This window comes from Prionailurus viverrinus, chromosome C2 (assembly GCF_022837055.1).
Source record: "Prionailurus viverrinus isolate Anna chromosome C2, UM_Priviv_1.0, whole genome shotgun sequence".
Classification (NCBI taxonomy): Eukaryota; Metazoa; Chordata; class Mammalia; order Carnivora; family Felidae; genus Prionailurus; species Prionailurus viverrinus.
Window position 1 is genome coordinate 93,698,053 of NC_062569.1, and position 14,765 is coordinate 93,712,817.

At 35.3% G+C, this 14,765-nt stretch overlaps 1 protein-coding gene across 3 annotated transcripts in view; it reads left to right on the forward strand.

Moving 5' to 3' along the window:
* Window positions 1-14,765, forward strand: part of GSK3B (glycogen synthase kinase 3 beta) — a 195,190-nt gene that overhangs the window by 111,391 nt on the left and 69,034 nt on the right. For all 3 annotated transcript variants that reach the window (XM_047874647.1, XM_047874645.1, XM_047874646.1), the window contains exons 5-6: window positions 5,857-5,987; window positions 9,408-9,514. In XM_047874647.1, coding sequence (XP_047730603.1) covers window positions 5,857-5,987; window positions 9,408-9,514 — 238 coding nt within the window. The remainder of the gene's footprint in view (window positions 1-5,856; window positions 5,988-9,407; window positions 9,515-14,765) is intronic.

Genomic DNA, 14,765 nt, shown 5'->3' on the forward strand with positions numbered 1-14,765 from the left:
CTCTTAAACTTCGTTGTTAAAGAAACTTGGGTCAGTTGACCTGCAGTTTGTTGGTCTGGATTTTGCTGATTGGATTACTGTAGTGTTAATATGTTTCCTGAAAATTGGTGATTAGATATATTTTTGTAAAATTTAAGACTACTTCATATATATTGTTGAGAGCTTTCCTAAGGAAGCACGTAATGTCTGTTTTTTTGTGATGTTGTGGGCATTGATCATTGCCTAAATTCATTAATTTATCAAGGCTTACAAAATGTTGGTATTCTAATATTAGTTCTTTTTAAATTTATAAGCTGGAGTAGTTCTGTAAATAGAAACTTTCCATGTCAGCTCTTTGGTTACCCTCAGATACTACAGTTAATATAAAAAATACAGGATATATATTTGGTTATATCCCTTTATGTACCAAAATTTATAATAATTAGTTGGTTCCATAGAATTGGTTCCATAGCATCCCCCAGAGGTGACCAATGAGATATTTTTGGTTGTTGTATGTTTGTTTTAAAATTTCTTGAATGAGTCTTAATTATCTTTGCTAGCTTCTTCACTTTCTGTCATGATAGTGTTCTAGATTCATCTTAAACATTTCTTCCCCAGACTTGGACTCAGCCTTTCCTTCAAGGAGACCTGATTCTTTTAGTGAGAAATGGTGTTTGAGACCATTGTCTGGATGTTAGGAGTGTTAATTGCTACAGGGTTGGTTACTCTTTCTAGGGTTTTTAGTGGATAGAGCTAGAAAATATGTGGATAATTTTTTCAAAGATAGCATGGGGTATCTTTTTTTTTTAGCCTCAAAATGAATATATATTGACATTTCTAACTAAATATTGGGGGATACAACAATCTACATTTGTATTTCCTTTCTCTTACATTAAAAATTCCAGTTTCAATGATAGTATAATTACTTGTTCTGTCCTATACTCTACATACAATATTCTTATAATAATAATACTGACACTACCATCACCAGCTGAAAATAATTTAAGATCTCTTTGCAGTTCTTTTTATTCCCATGGTATATTTCATTAGGTATAAACAGTTAAATTTCTTTTTTAAAGAAACATTGAATAATTCCTCTCTATGTGATTATATCTCACTAAGCTTTATTTCATTTTACTTTTATTATAGATGGCATTTTAAAAATTTTAAATTAATGTTACTTTAAATTTTATGTCAAAATTGATATAAAATATTTACATAGTTACGAAGTAAAATCTACAAAACAAGATATATATAGTCAGATAAGTTTAGCTTTTATCCCTGTTTCTTCTACCCTGTTCTTTCTTTCCCCCAGAGTTAAATATTTAAAATTTTTATGGTCCTACCATAGGTTAATAAATAAGCAAATGTATATAATTATTTTATTCCCCCACCTCCTTTTTATGTAAATGATTATATAATATGTACATTTTCTTCTGTCATACTTTTTAAATTAAAAATATATTCTAGGTTGGGGCGCTGGGATGGCTTAGTCAGTTAAGTGACTGACTTCGGCTCAGGTCAGGATCTCATGGCTTGAGTGTTCGAGCCCCGTGTCGGGCTCTGTGCTGACAGCTCAGAGCCTGGAGTCTGCTTCAGATTCTGTGTCTGCCCCTCCCATGCTCATGCTCTGTCTCTCTCTGTTTCTCGATAATAAATAAACATTAATACACACACACACACACACACACACACACACACACACACACGCACAGAGAGAGAGAGAGAGAGATTCTGGAAATCGCTCTGTATTAATATGGGTATTTCACCTTCCTTTTTTATAGCTGCACATTAGTGTATTATATGGCTATGTTCTAATTTATTAAGCTGGTAACCTATTAGTGGTGTATTGTTTTCAGTTGTTTGTTTTTGTTTTTGCTATTAAGAAATAATGTAGTGAAGAGCCTTGTGCTTTCTATGTTTTTGACAGCATGTATTTGGATGAGGTCTCTGGCATTCTATATTTTAAAAAAGAAAATAATATTATTATGCATATTGAAGTTGGCAAACAAAGAAAGATATAACATTCCCCCTTACCCCTTGTTGAAAAAAGGATGGTTCTTTTATAAACCACAGACCTTCCAGAGTCTGATTTATTGGCCCTGGACATTGTTCTTTGAGGACACAAATCTATTCTTACATTTCAGAGTCTAAAAAAGATAAAAACGTCTTCTGAAATTGATAATTTGATCTCCTTCACTTATTCCTTCTACCTAGTTTTATAAAAAACTATTTCCATGAAAAATATTGGATTGGAAGATGGAAGTAAAAGTGATAAACACATATAACTCTTGTCTTCATAGACCTCACCATCTAATAAGGGGTTGTTTAGCATATATGTCACCAAAATGGCAACTACAGTCCTTTGTAATTTTATGACTTCCACTTTTTTCACTTTTTCTGGGGAAGTTGAGTATATTATATTGTATTATTACGTCAGTCCTTTCTTCAGTCTTATACTACGGGTTGCTTTGTAGTTGACAGTGGTTAATATACAAGTTAAGAAGTTTTTGAGTACCTTTCCTTTCTGATGAGCATCATTTATAACTAAGTCGGTTTTAAAATCCAAGTCTGAAACAGATGCTGGGAAAATAAATCATCATTGTGAACTTGAATTTTTTTTTTTAATTGGAAAGACATGTTTAAGGATATGGTGTGAGTACACAAGAAAGCTGAGGGCATTTTTGTGAATTATAAAATTGTTATTCTATTATTTGTTTTAAACAGGTTTAATAACACAGAGGAAAGAACATTGGACTGGAGTTAGATTTGATAACATTGTAACTGTTCAAACTGTTCATTGGGCTTCAGTTACCACTTCTGTAAAAATGAGGATAAATGAGCATCTCACAGAGTGATTGCAAGAATTAAATAAACAAAAGGGTGAAACCTCTTGGTTTGACAGTACCTATTAAATAAATCTTGAATTTAAAAATGTGTTGAATAACTCCTGAGTTTCTAAGTTTGTCATTCTAGTTTTTACTTAGTGATCAAGCTATTTAATGGTTACATTTTCCACTTTTATTTAATAGAATAAAAATATAACAAAATATGGAAATCATTATTAAAGAAGTGTACTTAGCCCAAGCCAGTATAGAATATTTAGTAATTGATTTGGATTAATTGCTTAACCTCTGTGCCTCAGTTATTTTGTATGTAAAATACAAATAGAAGTACCTATTTAGATAAAGGTTAAATGAAAACACAGGCAAAGCATTTAGAATAGTGCCTGGCACATGATAAGTTATTTTTCTTGTTATTGCTGTCTTAATAGGTGTCTAGATTTTTTTTTTTTAAATAATTTTTTTTTCAACGTTTATTTTTTTGGGACAGAGAGAGACAGAGCATGAACAGGGGAGGGGCAGAGAGAGAGGGAGACACAGAATCGGAAACAGGCTCCAGGCTCTGAGCCATCAGCCCAGAGCCCGACACAGGGCTCGAACTCACGGACCACGAGATCGTGACCTGGCTGAAGTCGGACGCTTAACCAACTGCGCCACCCAGGCGCCCCTAGATTTTTTTTTTAATAAATCTAGAGAAGGCCTCTCCATTTTTTTTATAAATAAACTTTTACAGAGTCAAAAAAACAAAAGATATGAAATTGCATATTTCATTCTTTATCTTTTCAAAAGATAAAGTGGGGAGAATGAATATAATGAGTAGATCTTTCAGATCAATGAATATAGTAAAAAGACCCCTCAACCTCATTTAAGCTCTAAGCATTTTTGACAAGAAAACCTTTTTTCCCACTGATTATTGCTGACCTAGACATTAGTGCCCTGACACAGAGTTTGTAAGTTCTCTCCTTTAGTAAATGAATGCCTATGAACTCAGTTTCTTCTTGGAGCTCATTTTCTTAATGGTAGTAAATAAACTTTTAGGGGTGCCTGGGTAGCTCAGTTGGTTTAGTGTCCGACTTCGGCTCAGGTCATGATCTGCCAGTTCATGGGTTTGGGCCCCACATCGGGCTCTGTGCTGACAGCTCAGAGCCTGGAGCCTGCAGCCTGCTTCAGATTCTGTTTCTCCTTTTCTCTGCCCCTCCCCTGCTTGCATTCATATTCTCTCCCTCCCTCCTCCCTCCCTCCCTCCCTCTCTCTCTCTTTCTCTCTCTCTCTGTCAAAAAATAAATACATAAACATTAAAATTTTTTTTTTTTTTTAAATAAACCTTTAGAATCCTGAGAGTAAGCTTTAGGACTTGAAGATGGATTCTGTGAACAATAATACTGTGGTAGAATTAGCAAGCTTTTAAAGAGTTATATGGATACCTAAGTTCCTTAATTCTAACTTTGGGGACAAAATGCGGACCTTACCTATACATTTTGCAGCATGCTTCATTAAAAAAATTTTTAATTTTTATTTATTTTTGAAAGAGAATACGAGTGGGAAAGGGGCAGAGAGGGAGGCACAGAATCTAAAAAGTAGGCTCCAGGCTCTGAGCTGTCAGCCCAGAGCTTGATGTGAGGCTCAAACTCATGAACCACAAGATCATGACCTGAGCTGAAGTTGGACCCTAAACCGACTGACCCCCTAGGCGCCCCAACAACATGCTTCATTTTAAAGATGGCTTAAACTTTTCCAGCTTTAGTTCAGTATTAACATTAATGATGTACTGAAAGTCAGTTGTAGTTTTCATCAATGCCTGTGAAGGAAAGTAGGTCTCATGTTAACTTCAAGAAACTGAATCATACCAGTAGCCTCCTTAGGTGATGCCTTATATGAGTGCTTTATCTGACCTTTGACTGTCTTTGTTGATGTTGTTGTTTTAACCAAGATACTGGTGTCCTTGATTTGAATCATTTCAACAATTCTTTCCATGATGTAGAGGTAACTTTGAGGTAGAGGTCAGAAGGTAAGTAGTCAGAAAAATTTAAACACCAGCCTTGGGATAAACAGAAGTTTAAGAACTCATTTTCTTCATGAAGTACCTCTTTTCCCCAGCCAAGAGTCTGAGTCTTTCGTCCATGCAGACTCAGTTCCTCAGTGTATTTTTTTGTAATAGAATTGAAATAAATATTCTTTAATTTGATGTCAGTAGTCAGCTAGGATCTGTTCTAAATGGTATTTTTTTTTCTAATTTTATTTTTGAGAGAGGGAGAGAGTGTGAGTGGAGGAGGGGCAGAGAGAGAGAGGGAAACACCAAATCCAAAGAGGCTCTAGGCTTCGAGCTGTCAGCACAGAGCCCAACGAGGGACTTGAACCTACAAACCATGAGATCATGACCTGAGCCAAAGTCAGACACTTAACTAACTGAGCCACCCAGGCATCCCATTAAATGGCATTTTAAAGTCTACTTATTTCTGAAGGATATTACAGGAAGAGTGCTATGCTGTTATAACGGAGTTACTGATGTCTTGATAGGACATCAACTATAAATTTTGTCAGTTGACATGTGAGTTTTCTCAGGCCCCTGTATCAATAACCTGTATGGCTGACATCTCAGAAAAATGTTATTCTGAAGATGAAATTGTACATACTTGTAAAGAATGATGGACTTAAAAAAAACAGAAGACTTGGCTTCTGGTCTAATCATTGTTGTCATCATTGATTTGGAATACCTCTCTGGCTTTTCTGTTTTGTTTGTTGTTTTGTTTTTTTTTTTAAAGAAGCCCATCTTAGCGGGCTTAAGGCAAGATGTCAATAAAATAAAAAATTATAAAGCACATTGTAGCATTTCCTTTATTAAATTATTAAAGGATAGTGCAAATATGGCATGGTTAATGCAACTGCAGTTAGCTAATATAGAAATGACATGAAACTCTTAAAAGATTGAATGCTGTTCTCTTTTGAAAATCTGTTGCTTTATTTATTTACTGCTTAAGGATTCTGATTTGTTTGGGGCAGAAAGTCTTCAATTAATTCTTACTGTTTATTCCAGTTGTATATGTATCAGCTGTTCCGAAGTTTAGCCTATATCCATTCCTTTGGAATATGCCATCGGGATATTAAACCACAGAACCTCTTGTTGGATCCTGATACAGCTGTCTTAAAACTCTGTGACTTTGGAAGGTAAGCTGGCTCTCTTTTCTTCTTTCTTTCACTCCTCCCCTACCTCACCCTCCCGCCCTATATGCTCTTTTAAAAATATATGCCTTTTACAGTGTCAGTCTAAAAATACCATAGTCCTTATTCAGGGAGTATAAACTAGTACAGGTTCTTGTGAAAATAGCTTTGGTAAATTCTGTTATAATTATAAATGTGTATAGTCTTTCATCCAGCAATTTAATTCCTAGGAATTATTCCCTTAGAAATACTTTAAAATAGTGTATATACAGGGATTTTTATTATAGCATTGTTTATAAATGTCAGTAGGAAAATGACCAGATAAATTCAAGTATATACACATAAAATGTAATACATACAACTGTAAAAGATAATGAGGTAGCTGTCTGAATTTAAAAGGAATGATGTCTAAGAAATATTAAATTGAAAAGGCAATGTCAAGACTATATACAGTATGTTCCTTTTTGTGTTTTAAAAACACATAGTATAGCCACGTGTATACAGATATATGATTATTTCTGGAATGATACATAATAAAACCACAACATTGGTTGCCCCTTAAGAAGGGAAACTGGGAGTATAGTATAGTTGCTTTTTCATTGATGGTACTTCTGTATCGTTTGAATTTTTTGTGTTTATATTCCTTTCTCAATAATAATAAATTTTTAAAAATATTATCATTCATTACTGCATTTTTTTCCACTTCAGTGTTAACCTTAGTAGCAGCAGTTTCTTCCTTTTCCTCTTTAAATGAGTCTCTTATTCTCCTTTTCTGCAAATTCTAGTGCACTTTGTTTTCTTAAACTAATTCCTTGGTAATAATATATTGTGTAATAAAACTTCATCCTTTTTATTTTCATAGTGTTCCACATCTTGTACCTCTTTGATCTACCTCTCAACATGAAACCAAGCTTACATATTCATATAACTTAGTTAACCTTCTTCCCCCTCAATTAGTTTCTCTCCTCTCAATCCCTAAGACATTGCAACATAACTTGAATTCTCTCCAATTTTTTTCATCCTCACAAATTCTTACTTTTCAGCTTTTCATAGATAGTGACCTACACCTCCTAATATCTCTGTTCCCACCTCTTTGTAATAGTTTTGTATTAACTTACAGTTTAAATTTTAGGTTTAATATAAGATATATTTTCCACAGAGTGTCTTTAAAAAACAAGCACATCTGCTCTGTCAGGAATTCATTCTTAGTCTCACAAGGGTGTGCTCCTTCATACCATCCCCCTTTTACAGTTCACTGATTTCAGACACCTATTGTGGGATTCAGCTCATTTTGCAGGCTAGAACTCTTCCCTAAACTATCAGAAAGGCTGAAGGATATTAAATCAAAACTGTTATCTGATGATGGAAACAAAGCATTACTGCTTAATATCTATCTGTAGGACAAACTGGAGATCAGTTGAGTATTACTGTCACAGGTTGTCTTCTGCACTGACAGTGACTGATTAGTATGAACTGTGAAGAGACTGTGAGACATCAAGCTCAGTGAAGTTTCTGTTCTCGCTATAGTGTCAGAACACTGTTGCTATGGACCTTTTTATTGGGATATGGAAGTTGTTTTGTTCTAATCTATTTGGAATAGGGATTTCACTTGTATGGTAATAGGTCATTTTTTTTTAAAAAAAAAAAATTTTTTTTTTTAATGTTTATTTATTTTTGAGACAGAGAGAGACAGAGCATGAACGGGGGAGGGTCAGAGAGAAAGGGAGACCCAGAATCTGAAACAGGCTCCAGGCTCTGAGCAGTCAGCACAGAGCCCGACGCGGGGCTTGAACTCACATACTGCAAGATCGTGACCTGAGCCGAAGTCGGACGCTCAACCGACTGAGCCACCCAGGCGCCCCTAGGTCATTTTTAATAGCTCTGATAAGTAACGAAACTGCCTGTTTTGTTTTTATTAGTTGGTTTGGGCAACTAGAGTTTTCCATACACTTTAGATTCTTAGTGCCAGGTTGATGGTGACTTGAACAAAGCAGTATTACTCTTTCAGTAATTCTTTACTGGATGAAATAAGGCCTGGAAATAGGTTGAAGAGTTGGACTTTCTCAGAACTATTTGTAGTCACTGCATTGGGTCCTCTTATCCTTCAAAGGGCAGGAAGTAACAAACAGCCTCACCTGAAGGAGAGAGGTAGCTTCATCAAGTATTGAGGAAACCTACAGGGTTTCTGATATTACCTTCTTATAGTGAATTTTCTGACTATATAATAGGTATCTATCTTGTTAATAAAAAGAATCCTTTTTTTTTTTAATTTAGAAAAGTTTTATCAGTTGAGCTGAAAAGGTGTCTTAATTTTCACGCAGCCTAAAAACAAGGATTGATATTATTAATTTATGAAATTGTTGCTCTGTGTCAGTACTGGGGGAGAATATTAAAAAATATACTGCCTCCCACCTTCAAAAGTTGTAATGAAGAAAGAACAGGTTAAGGTAAGAGTTACCATTGACCAGAAATAAATGGAAGAAAAGAAAAATCCCAACTTTGAAACCTTTATGACTATTTTCATTTGTCTCTTCTCTGTTTTCCTACACCATTACCTCAAAGTTTTCCCTTTCTTTGTTACTTACATTCTTATTATTTTGATTTTGTTGTGTTTGTATTTATTGCCTCTATCTTTGCTGTCATCATATGCCAAAGTAGTCAGCTTCTACAGGTGTTTATTTCAGTGTATCTTCAAATGATCTTGAGAGACATCTCAAAAGAAACTAATTTTAATTTACTTTAATATTTAAAATACATGCCACAAAGTATTTTGGGAGGAAAGTTGGAGTAGAGAACATGTAACTAAACTTCAGACAGCAGAGTTAGAATTCAGAGACCGTGAATCATCTGTGTCCAAAAGTGGAGGGCCTGTATTCTTTATTGGGTAATGTATGTTTAGACAATTAATAAAGGGACCTACATAGTGGAAAAAGAAAGTAGATTGGGGTCTGTAAGCCTTGGGATAGTCACTCCGAGGCAGAAGCCAAAGTAAAAGAGAGTGATCAATTTCTGTTAAAAATATATTAGAGAAGTATTCATTCTTATAATCCGTTATTATGCTTTTAGTGGGTGGAAGTACTTCTTTTTCTGCCCTTCCTTTGTATTTTAGAGGTAGTATTCAAGGAAAAGAGGATCACAAGAAATTCAGCATTTATCCTTTTATGACTTTGTCTCTTTTTCCTTAGGTAACAGTTGACAAATGCATTCTTTAAAAGCTACTGTTATTTTTCTTTTTTAAATACTGTTATGTTAAAACTTTGTTTCTTTTGTCAGATAGTTACGTTTTATATTTTCCTTTTTGTATGTTGTGTGAATGGATTGTGTGAATCTTAGATAAATGGTCAGTGTTGTGAATGATAGCATTTAGCTTCTCTTAAGGTTTAGACTTAGTTTAAAGAATTTCTGCTTTTTATTTTTTTTCATTAGTGCAAAGCAGCTGGTCCGAGGAGAACCCAATGTTTCGTATATCTGTTCTCGGTACTATAGGGCACCAGAGTTGATCTTTGGAGCCACTGATTATACCTCTAGTATAGGTAAGTACTGGCTATGAATATAATGGCTTGTAATTGTTACTTGTATCTTGTTTTTAGTAATTTAGTATTACTAATCTATACTTTAACTTAAATATAAAAATAAGAATGACCTAAAGTCTGTTTCTTCTTAAAGACAGATGTACAAAAATGTGTAAAATATTTTAAATTTCAACTTTTAGAATTTAAGATACCTTTACTATTTTATTTTACAGTTTCTATGATTTTTAGAAAAATAAAGCTATTCTTTATGAGTGTGTGGTTCCATTATGATTACATTTGTTTTTAACCTAAAATTTCAAATCATTCCTAAGTATATCTTTTCTTTTTAAAAATTGCAATTCCCCTGAAATACTAACTTCTGAGCTTGATCACTGGTGGAGAATTTACATCCATTATGTTTATGGTGAAAATGATAGGATGGCCATATTGTTGACATTCCTACTAGGCTGTCCCAGTGGGTTATTTAATTTTAAGTCAGGTCACAAAAAATAATTTTGACTTTTTCATTAGTTTGGCTATTGATTCTGATTCTGATTCTGTAGAAGTCTTCACAAAATATCTTTAGTGATAGCACGAATTGAATAGGGACAGTTTGCTTCAGTCTTCAGTGACCTCTTCTACCCCATTTTAGCCCACTAATAGAGAACATAGAGTACCATCAGCTGGACATGAATAGTGAAGCTAAGAAAGGAGAGCAACTTTAGGCTAGGTGTGTAGGTAGAGGTCAAAATTATTTTATTGTTGTATACTATTTCTAAAGAGAATTCCTTAGTCCAAAAACAGAAACAAGAGCATGCAGATTCCAAACAAACCAACCAAAAAGACCAACCATGGTTACAGAAAACTAAGAAAAACCACAATGTGAACAGTTTCTGTCTTTTAATTCAAGTGGAGGGGCGCCTGAGTGGCTCATTTGGTTGAGCATCAAAACTCTTGATTTCAGCTCAGGTTATGATCCCAGGGTCATTGGATAGAGCCCTGCTTCAGGCTCCAGGTTGAGCATGGAGCCTGCTTTAGATTCCCCCCCCCTCCCTTCCCCTCCCTCTCTCCTTTGCCCCCCTTCCCCCTTCCTCTCCCTCTGTACCTCTCCCCTGCTTACATGTACACTCTCTCTAAAATTTAAAAAAAAAAAAAAGTTTTTAAAGTAGTAATAATAAAAAAATAATACAAGTGGAAATTCTCTGTTGAGCACAGACCTCTGGACAGAAACACATTACCATTTAAAAAAAATGTTTTTTGATGTTTATTTATTTTTGACAGAGAGAGAGAGACAGAGCATGAGCGGGGGAGGGGCAGAGAGAGAGGGAGACCCAAAATCTGAAGCAAGCTCCAGGCTCTGTGTTGTCAGCACAGAGCCCGACACGGGGCTCGAACTCACAGACCACGAGATCATGATCTGAGCCAAAGTCGGACACTCAACCAACTGAGCCACCCAGGCACCCCCACATTACCATTTTTTATTTTGCCAAAGGACACAGTGCCAAAGAGCAATTTGATTTGTGCCAAGGGGCCCACAGGTTTTACCCACCAATTCTTATGGAAAATAGCTTTGCCCTTTAGGAGCTCTGAAAAGGTCTAGGAAGCCCAGGAGCCTTCAGACCATACTTTAAGACTTGTTGCACTGGAGGATAGAGAATACAGTGTGTGTGTGTGTGTGTGTGTGTGTGTGTGTGTAGTGCTGAAAGTTTCATCATGGCTGTGTATGTTAAGGGACAAATGAAAAATAGCAAAAAGGGTATTTTGATTGGAGTAGAACTAGATTTGAGTTCCAGGTTTGTTATGACTTAGTTAAGCTATGAAGTGGAGATTGCTAACAGTTCTGCCTACCTTTCTGAGTGGCTGTGGTGATTAAATACAATGTTAGTGAAAGTACTGTAGAAATGTAAGATGGTATTCACTTGTGGTATTTGTAACTAGATTCTCCATGAGAGCAAATTTAAGTCTAAGCCCTTTATCTTTGGAAATATCATTGGATTTTCCAGCTGCTTTATATTTTATTCAAATATATTATACTGATCATCTGCATACCAGATATTGGGATGAGTTGTGCCAGGGTCACTGAAAGTAAATGTAGTTTGCTTCTTTTTAGAAAGTCATGACCGTATCATCTGATTCAATAAGGCATGTTTATTATGAACTTGTGACCTGCTTAAGAGTGCCTAGCACTCTTCTATAAAGGTCCATGTGCCTAGCAGTTCTTTGAAATTGTCTCACAAAAGAGGAATCTTTTAGTCCATTTTCTCTCTTAGGAACCACTTCTCTGGATATTATGAGTACCTGCTTTTCAGTAACCTCCTTTGTATGGCTAAAGCCAGAATCTGACTTTCTAGGCTTAGGACTCACCTCAGCCGAGCTCTTTTGAACCATAATAAACCTAGATTTGACCCCCTCCCCTTTTTTTAAGTTTATTTATTCTGTGTGAGAGAGAGAGAGCATGAGCTGGGGAGGGGCAGAGAGAGAGGATCCCACACAGGCTCCGCTGACACAGGGCTTGAACTCATGAACCGTGAGATCATGACTTGAGCCAAAATCAAGAAACAGATACTTAACTGACTGAGCCAGCCAGGAGCCCTGACCTCCCTTTTTAGACTTGGATATTTCCTCTCATGACTCTGGGAGATTTGTAGACAGACAAAAACAAAAATACTTAATAGTGTACTAATGCAGGTACATTTTAGGAATATTTTTAACAGTGTTATTTGAAATGAAAGAGTAGCTGTTTCTAGTTAGAGTATTGTCATATTTAGATATAACCAGAACTAAGGCTGATGGCTCTGATTATATTGTCTTGCTGAGAAATGGCAGAGAACAAATGGCTTCTTTAGGACCAGGAATTGAATTTACAGGCCCTTGAAGAGACAAGTAGCTATTCTTCGATAGTGAGGCAGTTATTCAAGACAGTAATGTCTAGGGGCGCCTGGGTGGCTCAGTCTGTTAAGCACCCGACTTCGACTCAGGTCATGATCCTGCGGTTCCATGACTTTGAACCCCACATTGGTCTCTCTGCTGTCAATGTGGAGCCCTCTTCGGATTCTCTGTCTCCCTCTCTCTGTCCCTCCTCCACCCTTGCATGCATGCATGCTCTCTCTTTCAAAAATAAATAAACATTAAAAAAAAAAAAAAAGACAGTACCTTGATTGGGAATTGAAACTGGATTCCAGGCCTACCTCTGCTACTCAGTAACTTTACCTTGGACAAGTCACTGAACTTTATTGTGCCTTAATTTCCTTTTCTGTGGATTAAGTATGTTAAACTAGGTAGTCTTGAACACTTTAACCAGGAATTAGAGTTAAGTATGAAGAGGAATGCTATTTTGGCTGAAACCCCAAATAACCAGATAAGTCCGTGGGCCAAAACACTTTTCGTGCCTTCTGTTAATTCTGTTTTATTCTATTTGGAGAATATTATTCATTTGTCCCACGAACTATGAACAGAATAGATTTTGGTATCTCTCAGAAAGTGAATGATAGACCACTGGTGTAGTTGCTACCTAAATCTGTGGCAACCACTAAGCAATAGTATCCCTTAATGGTTTACTCCTTGTCTCCCATATTTGTACCTAAGTCCTGCCTAAGAAAGTATTTCCCATGGTTTTTAATGAACATTTAATTATTCTTCTGCAATTTTTCCAGCCTTGTCTTCTGAGATGAATTATTCTCTATAGAGGAAAGAAATGAGTGCATATTACCTTCCATCTAGTTACCTAGGTAAAGGTATATTTTTAAACCTAGATCAAGATAAAGCATTTATGTTCATGAAGATACACATCTTTTCCACTTCATTTTAAGAGTTAGTATTACTTGATTTTGAGTGAAGTAAAGTTTTGTTAGCAGGTTTTGATATTTTCTTCATTTAGCAACTATCTAATATATCAAGGAGGGCTCTTTCAGTGTTTGCAAAATAGGTGTCTTGGTTATCATTGCTTAGAACTGGACAAAATCAACTTGAATTTCTTAAATAAAATTGTTGAATCCTTATTTTCCTAGGTCAGTAAAAAGTTAGTCACTGGAGCAGGGATTTCTAATCCCTTTTGATAGTGCATCTAACCACATCAGACCTTTTGAATTATTCATTGTTCCAATGTCATTGACCATTTTTCTTTCCTGCTAGTAGATGAGAAAGCCCAGCAATGATTTATGTTCATCTCCTAAAGCATTTGATTGTTGGTTCAGACAAAACTCAGGAATCTCAGTATTCCAGAAACTGAAAATTAGCTTTTTCTTGAAAGAAGTCTTAATGGTAGGCATAAATAGAGTAACCATGTAATTTCTTATTTGGTAATACTTTTAAGATAGAAAGGGAATGCTATTAGTAATTATCCCAGGACAGTAAATCTAAACCAGGACTATCTTGGGTAAGCCAGTATTGTGTACTTTAAATTATTTTTTGTTAATTAAATTTAGTTATAAATTATTAAAACTTATTTTAAAAGTTTGCTCTCAGGATTGAGGTAAAAGTGAATTATTTTGTCTTGGTTTTTTTTTTTTCTTAAAGTATTTTAATTTTACAACAAAATAACTAGCTGGCAGGCTCAGATCTCACATTCCCATCCAAATTTGGACTCTTCCCTCCTTCATTTCTTTTCTCTCCTCAATTGTAGTTTACATATTTCATTTTCTCTTGGTACTCATTCTGCTTGGTTTCTGACTCTGCTTGCTTTCATATACCTTGATATTCATTCTCACATCTCTTGTTTTCCTTTGTGCTTGTCCTTTGCTATCATGAAGCTCTTCTTTACCCTAACGTCCTTTCACCTGGTACTTTTTTCTTTTTTTTAACATGAAAAATTCATATATTGAAAAACTAAGTACAGAAAACTTCTAGTTGGCTAAAATAAACAATGCACAGTTAAATAAACCATCCTCATACCAGATACTATATATAGTCTGCTTCTTACCCAAATTACCACCTGGATATACCATAATAATAACAAAACTTACATATTGAAAATTAATGATTATATCTCTAATCTTAACCTTGACCTCTTCAAGGATTTCCCTTTTTTTTTTGTCCTTTTTTGAAGCTTTTACTTAAATTCCAGTTAACATGCAGTGTAATATTAGTTTCAGGTGTACAGTATAATGATTCAACACTTCTATACAACATCCAGTGCTCATCACAGCAAGTGCATTCCTTAATCCCCATCATCTACTTAGCCCATCCCCCTACCGACTTCCCCTCTGATAACCATCACTTTCTTCTCTATAGTTAAGATTCTGCTTCTTGGCTTGCCTCTGTCTATATTTTTTTT